Here is a 22,763-nt window from a genome sequence, read left to right on the forward strand (position 1 = left end):
ATGAGCCCCAGAGAAGAGATAAAATACAGCTCTGTGGTGGGCGTAATGGCGAGGGGCCTTTGCCCTCACAGTGACGCCCAGAGGCCAGGAAGGGGCGAGGACACCCAGGGCGGCAGCTAAGCCTGCAGCCCTTAATAGAGAGCCTTAGTCTAGGGAGTTTTCACTCCTTGGAGACTGATAGATAGGCTCTTGGACCCTGACTGGCCCAGTAGACAGACACACACACACACACACACGCACACACACACACTCACCACGAGATGCAAAGACCACAAAGCTCAAACCTGGGGCCGTGGATGGGGAGGGGACAAGACTGGGCAAGTGCCTTACTTAATAAGGGTTTTTAAGGAGTGTGTGAATGTGCTCATAACAGTCGATGATGGGGAGCCTGGTGGGTGCCCTGTGGCTCCTGGCAGCTGTGGCAGCGGTTGCTGCTGCTGCTGCTGCTGCTGTTGTTGCTGTTGCTGTTGCTGCTGCTGCTGGTTAAGGTTCCGGGCTGTGGACTCCTCGGCTGCACGCAGCAGGAAGGTGTAATTCCTCACTACTTCTTCTACTTTGGCCAGCAGCTCCTGACGCTGGGCCTCAGAGCGCACGATGAACACCAGCCGCACAAAGGTCTCAATGAGGCTGCTCAGCACCTGGAAGCTGCCTGTGATGGCTGCCAGCATGTGAGTCGGGCTCTTGTCCACATTGGCTACTCGGCGGCAGGAGGCCCGCAGCTCCTTGAATTTGAGAGCTAGCTCAAGCTTGTATTCAGAAATTTGAGAGACATAGGGCTTGGGGGCACGGGCCTCGGGACTGGCCACACACTGCCGCAAGACGGTCAGCAACTCATTGGTGTCCAGACGGGCAGCCAGAAAACCATCAGGGAGGCCATAGGCATGGGCCCGTAGGGCATTGATTTTAGCCAGGCTCCCTTCAAAGGTGGAAACCCGAAGGTCGATCTCCTGGGTGTGGGGGGCCTCAGGACTGCTGCTGCAGGTGGCAGCATCTAGTACCTGCAGGGTTCTGCTGACCACAGGCACCACCTGCTCGTCCAGCTTCATGCCAGGCAGAATCTTCATGGGGATGGAATAGGAGAGCTCATCCTTGCCGTCGCTGGCATCATCTGCCATGTCACACTTGCGGTAATAGAAGCAGTAGCGGATGGAGCAGCACTTGCTACTTTCACTGTCCTCATCCAGATCAGCTGGCCTCCGGTATACCTCCTCTGGCAGTGAAAACACAGCCATCTGCCTGGGCCCTTTGCTCTCAGGGGCCACTTGGACATAGGAGGGGTCTCCTAGAGTTGGTGACTCCATACACTTGCCTTTTGGACCTAAGACTAGTGGGAGGCCTGTTTCTACATCCTTTACCTCTCTAGGTAGCATTCCCAAGGGTGGGTGCGGGTAGACATCTGAGGTCAGTGAGGCCCTGTCACCCTGGTCCAGCTCGCTGATACTGTAGTGGCGCATCAGTTTCCTGTAGTTGGGATCTCCCAAACACTCACCCCCTGAGGCACACGTGGCCAGGCAAGAAATGCCACTCTCAGGGTCTGACCGGCACTCACGGGACTCCAGGCTGGTGGAACGGATGCGCTGGTCATTGATGGGACTACCAAGGCTCAAGCCTGGGCCAGCCTCTGGCTGCCTCTGGGTAGGGAGGACTCTCTCCCTCTCCCGGAGGCCAGTCACTGGGGTCTGGGCAGCTTGAGGCCGTCCCCCTCGGCAGATGCGCTTGCAGTCACAGCTGCGTCTCTGTTCACGAGACATGCCAGGGCCCTGCTGCACAGGGCTACTGCGTAGCTGGCAGCTGCAGCGGCCAGGCGCTGGAGGTTGCAGGTACTCTGTTCCTGGAAGCTCTCCCTGGCTTGGTGGCTTTAGAAGTTCCTCAAGGAACTCCAATTCATACTGCTTTACCTTCTGCAGCTGGGCCTGTCGCTCATCTGTCTCTTTCTTCTGGCGGGTAGGGAAGGTGGCAGAGAATAAGTTGCGTAGTCGGAAAGGACCTCGGGATGACTTGGGCTTTGTGGAGCTTTCAGAGGCTGAATGGGCTCCATCCAGGGTCGTTTCAAGCTTCCTAGATGGCATGGTGCTGACCTGCCGGCTGGTGGCCAGGGGCCTCAGTGGGCTCTGGCCTCTAGGTTGGCAGCTGGGGCTGGGGCCTCGGGACTGGATGCTGGGACTGTGGCTTCGAACCTGGCAGCTAGGGCTGTGGCTTCGAGCCTGGCAGCTTGGGCTGGGCAGAGCCATGGGATAGCCAGCTCGGGGGACCAGGCTGGTCTCTTCAAGCTTGCTGCTTTTTGATGTGCTCTCCAGCTGCCCTTTCTCCCCATGGCCAGAGACTATGCTCTGCTTGTTAGGGGGAGGCTTAGCACCCTCCAGCCCGCCCTTGCCTGCCACCTCCCCAGTAGCTTGCTTGCCCACCGAGTCTCGACTTGTTCTGGATAGATAGCTCTTCGGAGGGAAACTTTGAACAGGAAACCTGTCCTCTTGTGGGGAAAGGTGGAGGTTGTCAGCCCGGCTGCTTGTGGATACTCTGGGGCTGGCAGAGACTTCTGGGCCCAGCTGCTGCTGAGAATTTCGTGTGGTCTCTGGAACACCAGGGCTCATTTTAAATTTCAGATTCTTGCTGGCACTGCTGCTCATCAGGCTAACTTCTGGCCTGCCCATGGTGACCTCAGGCCTCCCCATGCCAGCCTCTAACCTCCTCTCCCCTCTGTTGGAGGGTGTTGCCAAGGCTGTACCAGAAGTGGCTAGATTCTTACTGTGTACCACCTGCTGTAGGGCCGCCGAGATGATGGCTGGGGTCACACTGCCTTTTGGGTCCAGGATAAGCTTGGGGCTCAACCTGACTTCCTTGGGCAAGTTTTCCCTTAGCTCTGAGACCTGCTCTTCACTGAGGGATGGTGTGGCTGCCCTCAGTGACATCTCTAGGCCTGCCCTAGTGTGGCCTGGCCCTTTGTCCTCAGGAACCGGGGGAAGCAAGCTCAGATTCTTCTGCTCACTAAGCTGTGGGGACAGTGCTGGGTGCACCGCCAGGGAGTATGTTCTCTCTCCCTGCACCTGGGCTTCTGACTGTGGCAGCTTTCTCCGAGCTCCAGGGGGGCCAGGACTTTGGCCAGGGACAGCTGGCTGGAGGGATGGGTTGGGATCTGGGGGCCCAAGGGCATAAGGGGCGGTGAGCACAGCCTGAGCCGCGCAGCTCTGGATCCTGAAGGGCAGGTCCTTTCGGGCAAGGAGGCTGTCCTTGTTGAGGTGCTGGGCCAGGAAGTAGGTCGTGTTCTGGTGCTGCTTCATGGCCGACATCATCTCCGACATATCTGTGAGCTCTGAAGAGTTGGTTTCATGGCCCGAGTCGAGCGATGATTCAGGAGTGATTGTGGCCAGCACAATCAGACCTGGAGGGACGAGAATGGGACTTGTTACATGTATTAGCATCAAGGTCTTTTCCAACCCTATCTAGAGTGTTTGTGGAGAAATGGTAGGCAGCAGCAGTATTTCAAGCTGGGGAAAACCAGTCAAGCCTGAGAAAACTGTAGGGCTGAGGGGGAGGAGCCAAGAAGAGCTCACAAAGAGGAACAAGATGTGAGAAGGGGGTGTGAAAGGTTGGAATCCAAAAAAAGGAATACCAAAAAAGAAGATCTGGGCAGTTTGGTGGTAAATTAACATGTAAAACAACATGCCAATCAATGCTATTTTTAGATTCAACAGCTAGAAAATTTCTGTTAATTGTCCTGAAGAGAGCTGGCAAAGAGAGGTGCTATTCTATTCCTCCTCATCTGGCCAGGCCTGTCTACAGTCCTTGCAGCTGAAGCCATTTAGCCAAGCTTTTCTCTCTGGCAGCCACATGGGCCTTGGACCTGGAAACGACTAGTTTTGGAGCACCCGATGATGAGTGAAGACAAATGTCAGCCTGGGTTGGGGGCAAGCATTCAGGGGGCCACCCAAAGATAAGGGATCACTCATGCATAGAAAAGACAGGCTCCGTCCATACTTGACCCCGACTCACAGGCTTGTTAGTATTCCTTGTGCCTCTTTATTGATTTTGCCATTATTGTTGCATTGTTTATCTCTCTTTTTAAAAATGTGTGTGTGTGTGTATGTGGGGCACATATGTGTGCCTTTCAGAAGATGGATTTGCATGCATCTATAATAGAGAATAGCAAGCATGTAGCATGGTTCTCCTGCCAATTGATAGCTAACAGTGATAGCTACTGATTACTGAGCTCCTCACTGTGAGTAAGGTAGTGCTTCTGCCTTCTGTCTGAATGATGATGCCATTTAATCTTCATGCTGTGTGATGCAATTACTGAAGTGATGCACAGAAGCGAGTAAGTGACTTGCCATGAGTTGCACTGCCTGTGAGTAAGGAAACTAGGACTCTGCTGTGTCTGCCTCAGGATGCATGTTCTCAAATATAGGCTAACCCCAGCCCTGAGTGGAGAAGGCTCTTGGCTGTCCTGATCACAGGTCATTTTGGAAATTAGCTGGTCTTTTGGAGCATGTTGTTATTATTTGTCTGTTTTCTGTGTCTCTCCTCTATTCCTGTTCCTTAATCCTGGCCTTGATGTACAGCTGTTGTGGGTTCCATCTGCAGTAACTGTCCAGAGATATGGAATCATGAGTTACACAGCTATACCTAGAGCCAAAACATATCTCAGCTCCATATCTTCCTTTTTCTTGAGATCTGAACTAGTGTGCCAATTCACTGCCTTTGATATGCTATAGTCACTTAAACAACTGCTTGAAAAGAAGCAATGCTGCCTGCTGAACATTCCTGGACCAGAAGAAGTAAGACCGCATGAGGAATGGGCTATTACCTGCAGTCTGTGGGGGTGGAGGGTGAGGTCCATCCTCTGAAGCAGCCAGGGCTTCCAGAGCCTGCAGAGTAGACACCAGAGCATCATCCAGCTCCTGGGCATGATCTCGTACTGTCCGGGTCTGTACGCTGTCAATCAGTGTCACTGGAATCTCATCATATAGGAGCCCACGCAGGTGACGTCCTTGCTCCTGACTTTGAACAGCCCTGCGCTTGGGATCATCCTCATCAGAGCTGTTGTCACGGAAACCAGGGGGTGGGGCCGCAATGGCTGGCAACAGAGAAGTTGTTTCATCTTCCTCTTCCTCCTCTTCCTCACTTCCTGGTGGTGGGAGGGACATTAAGTCTACCATATTGTCCCGAGAGGAGCCAGGCCTCCCACCTTTTCGAGGCCCCAGCTGCTCCTGGAGTTTGACTTTGCAAGAGTCACAGTAGAAATTCAGGGCTTCGGCCCCAAGGGAATTGTCCAAAGTGTAGGACCGGGCCCTGCTGGCACAAGGCTCATGGTCTAGGCTGGCTGCATCAAAGTCATCGGGAATCACCTCATAACCTTGGCCAGAGCTTTTGGATGTGGGGTCCGACTTGGTCCGGGGCCTGGTTTCTTCGAAGAAGATTAGGTTCTCGTTAACATCGGTCCTGCTTTCTTGCTCCTTCCTTTGTTCCCGCATGTGGAGGTAGCAGAAGCTGACAAGCTCAGAGTCGGCAGGCGGGGTCGTGCATCGGCTCGACTTCCTAGGGCTGGCGCCCACGCTGCCCACATAACTACTCTCCTTTTTCCCCAGGTGGCCCCCAGTGACAGGGCGATGGGCGCTGTGCATGTGATCTAAACCCAAAAAGAGAATGCACAGGTGAGCATCATAGCTGAGTCTTTTCGGCATCTCTGGCCCATGTGCAATGTGACTGGGTGACAGATACAAGAGAGAGAGGGAGGGAGAGAGGGAAGGAGAGAGAGAGAGAGAGAGAGAGAGAGAGAGAGAGAGAGAGAGAGAGAGAGAGAGAGAGAGAGAGAGAGAAGAGGGGAGCAGATGGACCATGTCACTGCTGATACTGAAAGCAGAGTGAATAGAATGTGATGGCCACAGATGCAAAAGCCTCATCAACTCTGAAAAGGGAAAAAGCATGGTTTGATGTCGGGTACCACAGGATTCTTCCACGGATATGGCTGGTTTGAGAGTCCATTGGAAACATACCTAAGGAGATAAGGTTTGTTTTGTGTTATTTTGAGTCTGTTACTGTTTCTGTCATTGCCTCCATCCCTTTGTGAAGCCATACCTACTGCCAGTACTCTGTAGCTCTCCTGTGATCTTGGATGTCTTCTAGCCCAAGAAATTGGTATGAGAAGTTGCTGTGTTTACTGAGAAGGTGTTAAACTGGATAGTACAAGCTGAGTATGGTGGCTCACACTCAGAAGACTGATGGAGAAGGACTGCCATGGGTTTGAGGCTAGCTTAGGCTACAAAGTAAGCTCCAACCTGGGCTATGGTATTAGACAGTGTCACAGAAACCAAGCAAACAAAAAGAATTAAAATTAAACAGCTCACAAACCTGGCTAGTATAAGTCCCGAGAGTTTACATTTCAAAAATGTCTATGGGCAGGAGCCTCAGAGGCCTTAAAAGGATAGTTACCTACTGGTCAAATTCTGACCATGAGAATTGGTAGTGTGTAAGAGAGTTATGCTGGCTCGTGGTATGTGGTTTGAGCATGGGGCATGATTCTTATAATCCTTCAAAGCTTATTACTCTCCTGATCCATGCAAGGTCACTACAGGTGGTGAAATGCTCTTAGCAACAGCTCTTGATAGCAGGCATGTGCATCTGAGCCCTATCCACAGCAAATTCTATCTCTGAGTGGCTTCTCTACCACACTGTTTTGGGAACTCATTTCACACCATCGATGAGACTATACTCAGAAACTGACAGCTTACTCTGCTATCAGCAGACAGGTGAAAAGCCATCACAAAGCTGGACATGATGGCACATGCTTGTTATCCCGGCTCTTGGGAAGTATAGGCAGAATGGTCAAGGAGTTCAGGGTAGTCCTCAACTACAAAGTGTGTTTAAAATCAGCCTAGGATTTGGATGACCCTGTCTCCAACAAACAAACTATAACAACAACAAAAGCAGCCAGGATAAATGTCATATAATCCCATTCTGTTTTCACAAACCAGTGAGGCAGGTATCAATATCCTCATTTAACAAAGGAAGGAACAGACTTAAATGGTTATATGATTTACTTAAAGTCATACGGGTTGTAAGTGACAGCCTGCGATTGAGTCCAGGTTGGAGAGACTTCAGAATTTGGATAGCTAATCATCATGATGGCCAAGGTATTGGAAAACAAAACTTTAAATGCTTTTCAAATTCCAGTTTGACAAGGCCAGATCAATATGTCAGTGTTACTTTTCACTAATACTTATAGCTGGGACAAATACACAGTACAGGCACCCAGCAATTGAGTCCCAAACACATGATGTAAAAACTGGTCTGAATTGAAAGGAGAAGTATATACAGTTCAACAGCAGTTAGAATCTCAATTATTCCACTGTTTTTGTCATAACCTCACTATAGCTCTGGTTAGCTTGGAAGTCATACTGTATGTAGGTCAGGCTGGCCATAAACTTGTGGTGATGCTCCTGACTCTGTTTTCTAAGTGCTGGAATTACAAGTATATAACACCATGCCTGACTCTAATACTGTACCGTTTTATTTTGAGAAAGTGTCTCATATAGTCTAGGTTAGCCTCTAAGTCACTATGTTTCTGAAACCGGCATTCAACTCCTGACTGTCTTGTTTTCACCCTTCCTCCCAGCATTTGGGAGACTGAGGCAGAGACTGAAGATTACCATGAACCAATCAGAGGACAGCCTAAACAATATTGTGAGTCCTGGGCCAGTCTTGGCTACAGCGAGACACTGTCTTCAAAATGAAAAGGAGAAAAGTAAAAGGAGACAAGAATACCTTTCAGCTCATTCTGAGGCCAGTGTCATCTTAATACAAAAACCAAAAGAAAAACATCACAATGAAACTACAGACCACCATGTCTTATGAACAAAACGTCTATAAATAGAGGCACAAAATCCATCAACAAAATACTAGCAAATGGAACCCAGAAACACATAAAAAGAATTACTTACTAGTATTTGCATACCCGTGGGGATTTACTGCATTAATGCAAACTGGTTTTGACATGAAAAATACATTATTTTAAAATTTTATTTTTATTTTCTGTGTATGATGTCTTGCCTGCATGTATGTCTGTGTATCACCTGAGTGCCTGGTGCCCATGGAAGCCAGAAGAGGGTATTAGATCCCCTGGGACTGGAGTTATAGATGCTTGTGAGATGTCACATGGCCACTGGGAATCAAACTTAGGTTTTCTAGAAGAGTAGCCAGTGGTGCTCTTAACCACTGTCCAATCTCTCAAACTCTGAAAAATCAATTATTAATTCATGCAATATAGCATATTAATGGAAGATAAAATATACATGCTCATCTTGAAAGGCACAAAAATCATTTGGAAAAAAGCCCCAGGGCCTTATTGGGATAAAGCTCAACAAACTAGAACCCAAGGGAATTTCTTCAACAGAGTAAATGTTATCTATTGAAAAAGCTCTCCCAGCTGGGCTTGGGATGTAGCTCAGATGGTAGTTTGGTTGCTTTGCATGACAAACCCTGGGTTTGATTGCCTGCACCACATTTAAAAAAAAATTGTTATAGTGACACATGCCTGTAATCCCAGCAGTTGGGATCTTTGTCATCTTTGGCTATCTAGCAAGTTCAAGGTCATCTTAGAATATATAAGACTGTTTTTTTCCAACTTTTTTATTTGAATTAGAAACAGGATTGTTTTACATGACAGTCCCAGTTCCCTTCTCCCACCTGTCCTCCCCTACCCCCCAACTAAAACCTTATCTGTCACATATCTTTTCTGCTCCCCCTGGATGGTGAGGCCTTCCATAGGGTGTCAACAGAGTCTATTGTATCCTTTGGGATAGGGCCTAGGCCCACCCCCGTGTGTCTTGGCTCAGGGAATATTCCTCTATGTGGAATGGGCTCCCAAAGTCCACACCTATGCTAGGGATAAGTACTGGGCTTCTACAGGAGGTCCCATATTTATTCTGATATATATGAATTTGTTTTGACATAGGGTCTTGGGTTTCTAGAGCTGTCTTAAACTTCTCATCCTCCTTCCTCTGCTTCAAGAAAGCTGAGGTTGTAGTTATATGCCACCACACCCAGTTAATGTGGTGCTAGGAATTGAAGTCAGGGTTTTATGTATGCTAAGCAAGCACTCTACCAATTGAGTTACGTCCTTAACACGTGGGGGCATGCGTGTGTGTTTGTGTGTGCACATGCAAGGGGAGGCCAGAGGTCAATGGTAGGTATATTCCTCAACCTCTCTCTTCCTATTTTGCAATTATGTATTCATTCAAAACATTTTGAGCCACACTCCCCATTGTGTGTACACATCATACCTACTTGTTCATGTGCTCACATGCATGCATGCATGCCACAGTATGCTTCAAGGGTCAGAGGATAATGTGCAGAAGTTGGTTCTCTCCTTTCATCATGTGGGTCCCAGGAATAGAACTCAGGTTGTCAGGCTTGGTAGCAGGTACCTTACCCACTAGAACCATCTTGCTAACTATCTAGCTTTTGAGACAAGGTCTCTCATAGAACCTGAAGCTTATTAATTCAGCTAGACTCACTGGCTACCTTGTCCCACAGATCTTCCTGTCCCCACCACCCCAGTGCTGGGATTATAGGTGCATGCCACTGTGCCTAGCCCTTACATGGGTATTGGGAATCAAATTCAGGTTCTTGTGCTTTCATGGTAAGCAATTTATGGATATCATCTCTCCTTTCCCCCATCACCCTTGGAGGGTTCACTGTGTATTTCTGGCTGGCCTGGAACAAAGGGAGTGAGTAAAGGATGAGGGGAAGGGGTATGGGAGGACAGTGGGGATAGTGATTGAGAGAAATATAACAATACATGCGCATGAAAGTGATGTAATGAAACCCATTATTTTGTATGTTAACTAAAAAATGTTTTTTTTTTTTGAGACAGGGTCTTTCTGCATGGTCCTGGCTGTCCTGGACCTCACTATTTAGACCAGGGTGGCCCTGAACTCAGAGATCCCCCCCTGCCTCTGTCTCCTGAATGCTGAGATTAAAGGTATTACACATGACTGATATAATCACAGATGTCACAAACCAATGGACAGGAATATGAAGAAGGGTCTTGGAACTTTGTAGGTGAGCAAAGGCCTTAAGTTAGGAAATTTGGTCTAGGCCATCTCAGTGGAGCACGACTTCACTTATTTTGTTTTTGCTCATTTCTCTGTTTTGAGACAAGGTCTTGTGTAGCTCAGGGCAACCATGAACTTTCTGTGTAGCAGAGGATGGCTTTGAACTCCTGGTACTGCTTCTATCTTTCAAGTGTTGTGCTTACTGGCATGCATGCCTCAATTTGTTTGGTTTAAGATTTCATTGACTGACTCCTAAGCCCCTGTGTGCTCACTGTGCCCCATCCCCATCATTCCAGAATTATAAATGATGTTACTGCTTCCAGTTTCTTATAGTATGCTTATAAAAAGTGTTAAGTCATTATTTTAAAACATACTTTGTTTTGAGATGGAGTATCACTATGTAGCCCTGGATGGCCTGAAACTTGCTGTGTGTCCTTGAACTCATGCAGATTGTTCTGCCTTTGCCTTCTCAGTACTACCATTAAAGGTGTGTGTCACCCCAATGCTGAACCTAAAATATACTATTTACAAACCCCTATCTAGTATAAGAAAATTCTTTTTAATCTGTGCAACTTTGAGCTCAAAAGTTCAGAAAATAATTAAATGACTTACTAGACATAAAAAGGGTATCAAACACTAGGTACAAAATTTAAAAAAAAAGAGCAAGGCTTGTATACTGAAGTCTATACGCCATTTGTGAAGCAAATTAAAGACTTAAATAAGTGGAAAGATTGTACATTTGTAGACTAGCAGGCTTCACAATGCATCACTGACAACTTAAGATGACAATACTTCTCAAACTGATCTACTGACTCAACAGTATCCCAGCTGATTTTGTAGAAAATTGACAAATCAATTATAACATTCACATAGACTCTCCAAGTACCCAGAAAAACTAAAACAATCTTGAAAAAGAAGGAAAAAGAATGGAGATAATCATGATTTGAAAATTTGCTACAAAGCAATAATAATGAAGCTAATATAGTATTTTTAAGATTTATTATGTATACAATGTTCTGCTTCTATGCATGCCTACAGGCCAGAAGAGGGCGCCAGACCTCATTACAGATGGTTATGAGTTGCCATGTGATTGCTGGGAATTGAACCTGGGGCCACAGGAGGAGCAGTCAGTGCTCTTAACCCCTAAGCCATCTCTCCAGCCAGATAACGTAGTATTGACAATCAGTGCAATAGAATTAAATGTGCAGAAATAAACTCATATTATGGCCAAATGGTCCAACTTAAAACTGTACAAAAGATTTTTAATGGGTATTTCACTAAAGAAGACATATTAAAAGCCAATGAGCAAATGAAAGATGCTCAATATCATTGGCCATTCATGAACTACAAATTAACATCAGGAGTTGCCTCTTCTATCTACTATGATGGATGTAACAAGACAGGCAATAACACATATTGATAAAGATCTGAATGTGAAATGGTGGAGTCATTTTGAAAAATAGGCAGTTTCTCTAATAATTCAACATAGTTATCATTTTGACTGTATGTTTTGAGAAATATAGCCCTATAGCCTCACAAAAAGTTGGACATAAATGTCTAACTTAATTATTCATAATAGCTAGAAGGTAAAAACAACCCAAAAGTCTATCAACTGATGAACTAATAATATGTATTCTATATAACAGCATATTATATAATTAAAAGGAACAATGTATTGCTGTGTGAATGATCCTTAAATACTATGCTAAGTGAAAAAGCAAAGCACAAAAGACTATATTTCTTAGTTACATTTATATAAAACACAAGAACAAGCAACATTATAGAGACAAAGTTACAGAGCCGTGGCTGCTTGGTGTGGGTAGCAGATAGGACACAATATGGGGAGGGACTGTTATTACATTTGATTTGTGCATACTGATTTTTTCTCTTTATGAGAGGTCAAAAAAAAACTTTGTACTTGGGACTGAACTTGTAGCACTAACTTACTCAGGCTGGCCTTGAACTCACTTTGGCCATGTTGGCCTTGATTCTGATATTACTCAGCCTAACCAATAGGTGTGATTACAGGACTGTGCTACCAGACCCAGCTCAAGTGGTGAAAATATTCTAAAACTAGATGGTTGCATAACTCTATGAATATGATATAATATGAATACGATCCCTCTCTCTCTCATATATATATATATATATATATATATATTATATATATATATATATATATATATAAGCTCTGGATGCCCTGGAACTTGCTTTGTAGACCAGACTGACCTCAAACTCACAGAGGTCCACCTGCCTCTGCCTCCCAGCTGCTAGAATTAAAGGCATGTGCCACTTCCACCCAGCTATACTAAATATATTAAAAATGGAGCTGTACTCAGTCATGTTGACACAGGTCTTTAATTCCAGCACTCAAGAAGCAGAGACAAGCAGATCTTTATGTGTTTGAGGTCAGGATGGTTTTCATAGCAAGTTCCAGGTAATCCAGGGATACATAGTGAGACCCTGTCTCAAAACAAATGGAGCTATGAATTTTAAATGAAAAAGTTTTATGGCTTGGAGATAATATCTGAATAATGCTGTTTATAAAAATAAAACCTCTCATCCAGCTACAGTGGCACATGCTTTTTAAAACCAGCAGTTAGAAGTAGAAGTAAGTGCCTCTTTGTGAGTTCAAGAAGCCTGGTCCATATAGTGAGGTCCAGGCCAGGACGACATCGTATGATTATGGCTCAACAACAAGAAGAAATAAACAAACAAGAACCCAACTCCTCCACAAATCTCTCAGTGTGTGTGTGTGTGTGTGTGTGTGTGTGTGTGTGTGTGTGTGTGTGTGTGTGATACTCCTGTAATTAAAGCACTCTGGAAGCTGGGGCAGGAGGACTGCGAGTTCAAAGCCATCTTGGCTATATAGTGATCCATCCCTACGACAGCCTGTGCTGGGGGAGCAGAGTGGAGAGATTGCTCAATGGTTAAGAGCACTTGCTGCTTTTTCCAAAGGGTCTGAGTTCAGTTCCCAGAACCCACATCAGGTGACTTACAATTACCAGTAACTCCAGTTACAGGGGATCTGAAACCCTGTTCTGGCCTCTGTGGGCACCTACACACATACATCACACACACACACACACACACACACACACACACACACACACACACTCAAAAAGAAGCATCTTTTTTACATACTCAATTTTATACAATATATTTTGATCATATTTGTTTCCCTCTCCCAGCTGTTCCCCATTTCTTTACTGTTTGCTTAAAAACAGTAAAAACATTTGTTTAAAAACAAAAATAATTTTTTAAAAAGCAGTGACTTAGCACATGGTGAACTTTGAACACTTAAGAAAAGATTTTTTAAAAGTGCTTTGCATTGTGAAAGAACTTTATGTAGTTTAGCTCACATTATCTTGTCTAATCCCTCAGGGGGTATGTAGTAAACATTATTATTATTATTTTTATTACAAGCAAACTGAGACTGTTTATGGGACTTTTTCATGTTTACACAGTGAAGATATAACAGAAGGAAGGGATTGGAGCCCAAGTCTCTCTGCCTTTACATGCTAGGAGTTTTCCATAGACCATGTTATTTTCCTCTATACAGATTCAGTGTAATCACACTGTGTGGGTTCCATTCCTGTTTCACTGGCTGATGCAGGAAACCCTGGGATCAGTTGTGGAATGAGTATTTAGGGATCCATCCCCTATCCAGGCCTCTGAGAGTTAAAGAAGTACTCTAGGGAACCTAGAGCCATAAGTCCTTGGTTTATGATATGTCTACCTGAAGGCGTCATCTGCAGGGCTAGAAATGCTCCAGGTGATAACTACCTAGGAGACAACTGAACCATCAGGGTAGCTACCTGGCAACATGCTGATATCAGAGGTGGCTCCCACGGTTATATCCAATAAGCAAGTGAATACTCTTTTCTCTTAGATAAAGACTGGAATTCTACAGGTAGCTGCCCTCCCTGCAGGAAGAAATATTTTCCCATACTACATCGCCAAGGTCAGGTGATGTCTAGGCCTCCACTGGTATTATGACTTCCAGATACAAGGAGAGAATGTGTCTGGATTATCCTGAGTGTCCTCTAGGCAGGTTAGAAGTACCGGTAAAGTCAGGTGCATTGGTTGATGGCTGGGACAGCTTGCCTCTCACATTGTAAATCTATGTGAATTGCTCATCAGCTTTCTCTAAGCAGGGGGGTGGAGGTGCCCTAGTTTATCCGTCTGTACTCAGTTACTCACAAGGTCGACTCAAAAATGCTTGAAAAGAACAGGACAGTAAAATGACTAGAATTATGCTAAAATATATATGCTGTGAATATATAATATATACATGAGACATACAGACATTTACACTATACACACAGTCAACACAAGACTCAAGCAGCTTTCTAGAATTGGCCTTCGTGTATTTTTATAGTGCTGTGTTCATTGGTCATAATCATGACATAGAAGCCTTGCAAGAGCCTCATGGGCTTTCTGAATCATCAAGAAAATAGAATATTATCTTCACTCTAACTTTCTATGAATGTTGCTGGGTGTTTTGGGGGGGTGGGGTGGGGTGGGGGCAGGATCTCATTTTGTAGCCTAGGCTGGTTTTGAATGTGTAATCCTCCTACACCAGCCTCCTGGGTGTTGTGATTACAGACATGAATCACCACACTCAGCCTGCTGGGTTATATGTACACGAAAACTGTAATGTCTGAATATATGTATACATTTATATATACACATATGTACATAAAATAAGAATATTCAGTGAAGGAGAGATGAAAGCTGATTCTGGATCTTTCTTCTTGTTTTCCTTTTCTTTCCTTATTTCTTTCCACCACTTACTCTGTGTGTACATGCGTGCGTGCGTGTGTGGATGCATGCGTGTGTGTGTGTGTGTGTGTGTGTGTGTGTGTGTGTGTGTGTGTGTGCCTGTCTGTGTGCGTACATGTGTGCATTCATGTAGATACATGGGTACCATTGTGTGCATGGTGGGAGATGGCTCTTTCCTTCCAACATTTGGGTCCTGGGGGGTGGATCTCAAGTCTTCAATCTTGGTGGCGTGTGCCTGTACTCACTGAGCCATCTTACTGGCCATGCCTTTGGATTTCTTGCCACCTCAGTGTGTTTTTGGCCCTCAAATGCAGGTGCTAATTGGGCTGCTGCACTCTTTCTATGTAAATGACAAGCTACTTACTATTTTGGCAGCATCCCTGAATCATCTGTCCCTATTTTCCCCAGTAGACTGTAAGCTATGTGAAGTCAACTGCCAAAAACATCATAGCTGTTATGCCTATCGGTATTCCCAATGTCTGTCTTGATGGGTCCTTGAGAAACATCTGTTTAGTGAATAAGTGAAATATTTGCTTTGTTCAAGTACTGTGCGAGAACAGATTCCTTCCCTACTACTCTCCCATGCTCCTGTTTTTCCAGGTTTGCAATACATGGTGCTTCCTTCCTCTGTTGCTGCGTTAACAGCATCCTTTTGGCCTGGTAGACTGAACACTGGGCTTGGCTAGTTGGTAGTCAACAGCTTCTGTGAGGCCATGTTTCTTTCTCTCTCTCTCTCTCTCTCTTTCTTTCTTTTTCTTTTTTCTTTTTTTTTTTTTGGTTTTTCGAGACAGGGTTTCTTTGTGTAGCTTTGGAGCCTATCCTGGCACTCGCTCTGGAGACCAGGCTGGCCTTGAACTCACAGAGATCCGCCTGCCTCTGCCTCCCAAGTGCTGGGATTAAAGGCGTGTGCCACCAATGCCTGGTGCAAGGCCATATTTCTTCCTCCTTTCCGCAGAGACCATGGCCTAAGGGGATTGTGGCTGTGGTCCCTGGGAAAAGCCCAAGTGAAGCTGTGAGGATGCAGCTTCTCTCTGTAGCCCTGGTGTGACAGACCATGAACTTGCAATCTTTGTGCCTCAATCTTCCATGAAGCTGGGATTATATGCCTGTGCCACTAGGTATGGCTAGATGTCTCTCCAATACAGCCTTTGCTAAAGGACCATGGTGGGTGATGGAACTTCTGTTCAAGAATGAAAGTGATAGTTAATGGAAGAAAGCCATCTCAGCTATGGGTTGCGATCTTAAAGGTCTTCAAGACCAGGAAGTAACTATTAATCCACTGCAATTTGGGATTAGCCTCTTCAGTGGTACCCTTCTCTGCTTAGAGGGCACAAGACCTGATGTACATATCAGCCTGGCATTTTGCTGAGTTTAGGTCAAGCTAGGAGGGTCACTTTACACAGCAAGAACGTTCTGTCAGTGGCTGATGTCAACCTAGCACCCAGCAGTTTAGAAGGCCAAGAAACTGGCCTCCAAACACATCACCATTCTCAGTGGAGGTGATATCAATAGCAAGTTCATATATTTCTGGACAGAAGAAGAAAGAAGAACAGAGGTTTTCTATTTGTTTCTGCCTCTGAGCTAATTGTTTTCATTTGAAGCAGAAGCATTATAAACAGCAGAGACACTACAGTGGTCCATTTGGCTCCTAAATGGAGACAGAGACCTACTTTCTAGGGAAGTCTTGAACTTTTGCCACTCTGCAGGTGTGCAAGGAGCATTTCAGGAATTGGAGACTTGGAGATGGGGTGTGAAAGTCATACCTACCTCCAAGAGAATCCAGTAAAACAGATGCAACTTTGAAAAAGCAACAGGGAAGGTGTTCAGTGAGGCTGCAGAGACACATGTAGCCCATGTCTTGGACTTGGTGCCGCAATCTCCATAGTTACTATGGAGATACTTGCAAGCAGCATTGGCTAGGGTGCTGATAACATGGCAGATAACTGTCCCCCAGACTGGGACTACATCTACATATCCACACCTACTGCCTTCTCCAAGTGGACACCCAAACACCTCTCATTCTTCCACCTGGTCCTGTCTTGACTGGCCCCTTATGCCTTCTCCTTTCCTTTCTCCCCCTCCTGCTCAGTAAGAGGTACAGCTTACTTGGATGTGATTAGTCAGAGGACCACAGGGGACACTGAGAATCCTAATGATGGTTTTTACAACATTTGACCATCTGTAGGTGTGAAAAGCACATTCAAGTTAGTCATCCCAAGCCATGCAAACTCTCACTCCCAGTTTCTTCCTGTTCTAATCCATTTCCTTTCATCTACTATGTGGGCACCCCTTCCTTTGGGACCACCAATCCTTTCCCAAATCTTCATGTGATGAACTGACTTTCAATTGCTGTGAACAGAGCTACAAGATCTGCTGCTATGCATGTGACAGTCTTGTTCGTGATAAGGAACAACCTTAAAATGGGTGGCGCTCAGCCCTTTTGGTGCTGGGTCATCTGCCAGGAGTGTGTTTCTATTCTCAGATACCATGATCTCCATCAGGTGACCCCAAATCAAGAATGTCTTGATGGTTTAATAATAGTCAAGAGGCAAGGCCGAGTGGATCAAGTGTTCAGGTTTTGGCAATAGTGAATCCTGGGTGCTACTTCCATTCTGTTTGTGATGCTTGGGATAGGAAGACTTCCTGTGCACAGGTGAGCCTGAGGTCTAACACAGGGAGGACCCAGCTCTCTGGTCACACTTCTCCTCCTACTTGTTTTGGGCAGGACACCTGGGTTGGACAACTTTGATTTTTCAAGGCCTCCATACCATCACCAGCACCTCTCTGAGAAGCAGCCATACCAGGTTGCCTAAATGGGACACCTTGTGATTAGAAGTGGCATTTGCTCTTTATGAACCTCTACTTCTAGCTCCAAGCCTTCTTTTGGGCATGTCCAGTGTCCCCCACTCCCAGCCTTCAGTGACTTCATACTTCAGACACTTCTGTCAGTCCCCGATATGATGAACAAAAAGGAGGGTCTTATTTTCATTTTCAACCTGACTTCAATGAAGCCAGAGCAGGCACAAATCTCTTCCAGATTACTAAAGCTCTGCCTTACAGTCAATATAATCCCTTTTGAGAAAAGCTTTTTCTATGTAGCCTTGGCTGGTCTTGAACTCTTTCTGCCTCTACCTTCTAGTAGCTGGTATTATAATCATGTACCATTACAAGTACGTGCTATGATACCTGGCCAATGTAATTCTCTTTTAAAATTATTTCTATTTTCTGCTCATTGGTATTTTGCCTGCTTGTATGTCCGTGTGAGGGAGTCGAATACTCTGGAACTGGAGTTACAGACAGACGTGAGCTGCCGTGTGGGTACTGTGAGTTGAACCTCTTAACCACTGAGCCATCTCTCCAGCCCCCCCCCAACCATGCAATTCTTTAATTGGTTCTATCATGTGATTGCTACTTTCATCTTACATACATCCACTGACTTAAGCACAGTGTGCGGTCACAGGCATCCTTTGCAGGAATAGGTACATGTGGATGTTATATGTGCTTGCCAGTAAGGTGTGTCAGTAGGGTGTGTGCTACATGAACGGCTGCTGTTAAACAGGCTGGCACTGTTGGCACGTGATGAAAACCAGGGCAATGGAACCATTCCATCCATGACTTCAGAGTCCAGAGGGTCTCAGGCACACAAAAAACTGAGGCTGAGCCCTACCTGCCTTTATCATAGGCGGCGGAAGAGGCTGGTTGGCAGGCCTGGAGAAGACCATCTTCCTGGAATCCAGCAGAAGGCGGCAGTATCCCGCAATCAGGCAGGCAAAGTTGGTGGCTTCAGGCCACTCCATCAACAGCACCAGAGGCTGTGGAAGAGATGGTTCAAAACATAAAGACATGAGAAGGCAGGAGAGAGGCAGGTGCATTTCTGGGAGGACAGTAACAAAGAAAAGATGCCTTGAGTAGTTACAGGAACCATATATTCCAAACCCTACTTGAGGTCCATGGCCAGGCAATTTCCTCTGTCATAAATTTTCCTTTGTAGTAACGGCTTCTCTAGGTATCAGCATTAAATAAACCTTGACGCACACATTTAATGAAGCACCTTTACTGAAAAAGACTAAAATTATGTAATGTCATGTGACTGTTGTGTGGCTGTATTCGCGTTTGTCAGAGCTCAGCAGATGTGTGGGCCAGCTGGGAGAGTGGGGGTGAAGCTGGGAATCTAGGCTAGGCTGAGGGATGGCCTGGAATATCCTTGAATGTAACCACCTTGGCTGCATGAAGTATTCTTTGCTCCTCTCCATATGCCCTGACAACATCCAGATGAGCTCCTTGGACACCACACTCCATACAATGGAGTTCTAACTGTGACTTTAGGGACAAATCCTTTCTGGCCTAAGTCCTGCTTGTCCCTTCCTGACCTCCCTTCTATTTCCCATATTTTCCAAAGTAGCCTAGAAATGGCCACTGATTTTTCTTTTCTTGAACACAACATTTTTCACTGTGTAGCTCTGGCTAGTCTGGAATTCACTTTGTAGCCCAGGTTGGCCTCAGACTCATAGCAATCCTCTTGTCTTTGTCGTACAAGTGCTGGAATTATATGCATGAACCACTATGCCAGTTTATTGGCATTTTTCTTTCTTTTTTTAAAAAAGAAGATGTATGTATGTATGTATGTATGTATGTATGTATGTATGTATGTATGTGTGTGTATATGGGTGCTTTGTGTGTATGATCGTCTGTATGCCAGAAGGGGGCAGCAGAGCCTATTATAGATGATTGTGAGCTGTCATGTGAGTGATGGGAATTGAGCCCAGGACTCCTGGAAGAGCAGCCAGTGCTCTTAACCACTGAGAAATCTTTCCAGCCTTTTATTGTGCTTCTTTCTTTCCTTTTTGTTTTATGTGATAGGTTTTCTCTGTGAAGCCCTGGCTGTCCGAGTACTCACTGTGTAGACCAGGCTGGCCTCGAACTCAGAGATCTGCCTAGGAATAAAGGCAATGTGGCTGTTAATTGGTGTTTCTTGCTCTGCAGTTAAGGGTGGTAGGTGAAACAAGCTATGCAGACATTTGTGCTATGGGAATTCTAAGATCCTATGATATATTAACTAATATATCCCATAAAAATTCAAAGATTTTAGTATTCCAAATTCATTTGACCACAAAGATCTGTTTGTTTGTTACAGAAAATTTCATATCAACAGGATTCTTGTTATTTCTTTTTTAGTGCTAGAGATGTAATATAGGACCTTGTGCATTCTGGGCAGACACTCTACAATCAAACTACTCCCCTGGCCCCAATTGCTGCTGTTTTTAGACCCACAATGGGCAATATTATCACACTCTGTTGACTGTTTCCTAGAGGTAACTCCTTAACTGTTTCAGAGATTCCTGCAATGATAAAACAGCAGTGCATTTTAAAGAAACCTTCGAATTCATTCTATCATTTCAAAGGTGTCATGTGAGTAAGCTGGATACAATCAAAGTGAGATAATAACTTGTAGAGACTGGCTGAGGAGGGAGTCATGGGCTCTGAGTAGCCAGGACCTTTTGGGATCACTAGAGGACATTATTAAGAGTTAACAGAAACCTGGTGAGGTGTAGCCATGCCCATTATCTTAGGGTTTGGAGGTGAAGCCAGGAAGATCAGGAGTCCAAGGTCATCCTTGGATACCTAGTGAGTTTGAGGCCAGCAATAAATCCTGTTTCAAAGTGGGGATACGGCTCAGTAGTAGATTGCTTGCCTAACACAAGGAAGGCCCTAGGTTTGATTTCCAGCATCACAAAATAAAAGCCTAGAAGAATTAATGGGGAACATCCCTTTCTGCCCAGCTACGAGGTGATTGCAGGAGTTCAGAAGAAAAATGATTAGGACCTCACCAGTGAAAATGAAGGCCAATCAACTGCCTTGGGCTGCTACTATCACCTTAGGAACAATTCTGAATCCAAACTAGTTGCTGGTGGCTGAAGTCAGATTAGTTTTCTTTGCTAGCTCTCAGGAACCCAACATGTAAGTTAAGCTGAACATAGACTAGTTCATTAGGAGCAGAGGGCAGCATGTGTTTGTACATTTGTTTTTATTTGTTGATTTTTTTATTTTTCCCTTTAGTTTATTTTATGCATATGAGTGTTTTGCCTGCATATATGTCTGTGCAACACGTGTTTGCCTGGTTAGAAACTAGAAGAGGGTGTTGGGTCCCCTAGGACTGGAGTTACTACTAATTCTAAGCTCTCATGTGTGTATTGGTAATCAAACCTGGGTCCTTGGGAAAAGCAGCCAGAGCTCTTAACTGCTGAGTCACCTCTCCAGACAGTTTGTATGTATAATTGATATAGGATCCTAACTCAAATTTGTTTCTGAATTGAGATCCTCCTACCTCAGCCTCCCAAATACTAAGATTATAGGTTTCTACCACCGTGCTCTACTTCATGCATTTTTTTTAGTGTTAGAGTATAAATATTTTAGATCTTACAGGACACCCAGGCTTTGTTGAAACAGTGCTTCCACCATAGTGTGAAAATAGCCATAGATAATCTGTAAACTAAACAAATGGCTGTGGCTGTGTTATAATTAATATTTATAGAGGCAGGTGTCGGGTTAAAATCAGCTTCCAGGGTATAGTTTGATCTATTCAATACATCTCGTGACTTATTACTTTTGTTGGTTTGAGACAGTGTTTTGCTATGTAGCTCGGGCTAGCCTCAAAATCCTGGTAATTTTCATACCTCAGATTCCCAAGTGCTGGAATTACAGGCAAGCACAACTATGCCTGAACATGGTACTTTTTTTGTTTGGTTTGGTTTTGAGACAAGATTCCATTATGCAGCCCAGGCTGGCCTGAAACTCATAATCCGAAACTCCCTTCTCATTAACTTCGATGCTTCTGTCAACAGTGATTACCTTCTGCTTTGGTCACTCTTGTCATGGCTTCTGTTTCTGTGAGGTGACACTGTGTTCTGGTTCTGTGACCTCTGGCTGTATTTGCATTGCTCTCTCTTTTTTAAGATTTATTTTGATTTATGTCTATAGGTCTGCATGTTAGCATACAATCATTCATGCAGGCATCTGAGGAAGGCACAAGATGTGTCAGATCCCCTGACACATCTGAAATTACAGATGGTTGTGGACCACTGGATATGGCTGTTGGGAACTAAACTCAGGTCCTCTGGAAGAGCAGCAACTACTCTTTAAGACTGAGGCACCTACCTAGCCCTGTCCCAATTGCTCTTTAGCTGGCTTTTCTCGTGTAGCCTTTTACCTTATTTGGGCTCCAAGCTATGTCTACAATCCTTGATTCTTCCCCATGGTGGGTCATCTTTTACCTCTGTGTTGGGATTATCGAGTCAGTGTTTCATTTTGTTTCCCTTTGAACTCTTTTCCTTTCTCGAAGCACATATAATGCTATAAGTCAAATACCTTTTTTTTTGAGACAAGGTTTCATCCTGTAGCCTAAGTTGACCTGTATCATGTAGCCCATCCTGGTCCCTTACTGCAGCAATCCTCTGGCCTCAGCCTCTAGAGTGCCACTACACCCAGCTTGATTCATTTGTTTTTGAATATCCAGTTCCAATGCATGTCACAGTAAGGCATTTGGAGTGTCACTGAAAGAACAAGTTAATGACTAATGATGCTTCTATGAAATTCTTGCAATACCATGGGAAGGAAAAAGGAATCATCTAAACACATTGAGGAGCAGTGGCTCTTTTCTCCAATGAGAGGAGCCACGGATTAAATGTTACCTAGTCATTAGGAAGGGACGCTGGTGATGTCAGTACTTCCAGTGAATGGAAATTTCTCAGTCACAACAGAATGATGAGCCTTACATAACACAGATTGAAGGGTAGAATAGGGCAAGGGAGCCACATATACCTTCCAGATTCACCCCTGTCATCTGCAGCACAAAGACACACAGAGGTTTGGATGGTGACAATTGCTGTCATTATTACTGGGAGGACTCAAGATACACTAGGTTTGCCTCAG

General features: G+C 45.1%; 1 protein-coding gene across 1 annotated transcript in view; it reads right to left on the bottom strand.

The window, feature by feature from the left end:
- Window positions 1-326: 326 nt before the first annotated feature.
- The window catches only part of Frmpd3 (FERM and PDZ domain containing 3), a 72,123-nt gene continuing 49,686 nt past the window's right edge, over window positions 327-22,763 (bottom strand). The window contains exons 12-14 of the mRNA XM_027433584.2: window positions 18,502-18,646; window positions 4,802-5,623; window positions 327-3,379 (exon numbers count right to left, since the gene is read on the bottom strand). Coding sequence (XP_027289385.1) covers window positions 327-3,379; window positions 4,802-5,623; window positions 18,502-18,646 — 4,020 coding nt within the window. The remainder of the gene's footprint in view (window positions 3,380-4,801; window positions 5,624-18,501; window positions 18,647-22,763) is intronic.

Source organism: Cricetulus griseus, chromosome X, assembly GCF_003668045.3.
Source record: "Cricetulus griseus strain 17A/GY chromosome X, alternate assembly CriGri-PICRH-1.0, whole genome shotgun sequence".
Taxonomy (NCBI): domain Eukaryota; kingdom Metazoa; phylum Chordata; class Mammalia; order Rodentia; family Cricetidae; genus Cricetulus; species Cricetulus griseus.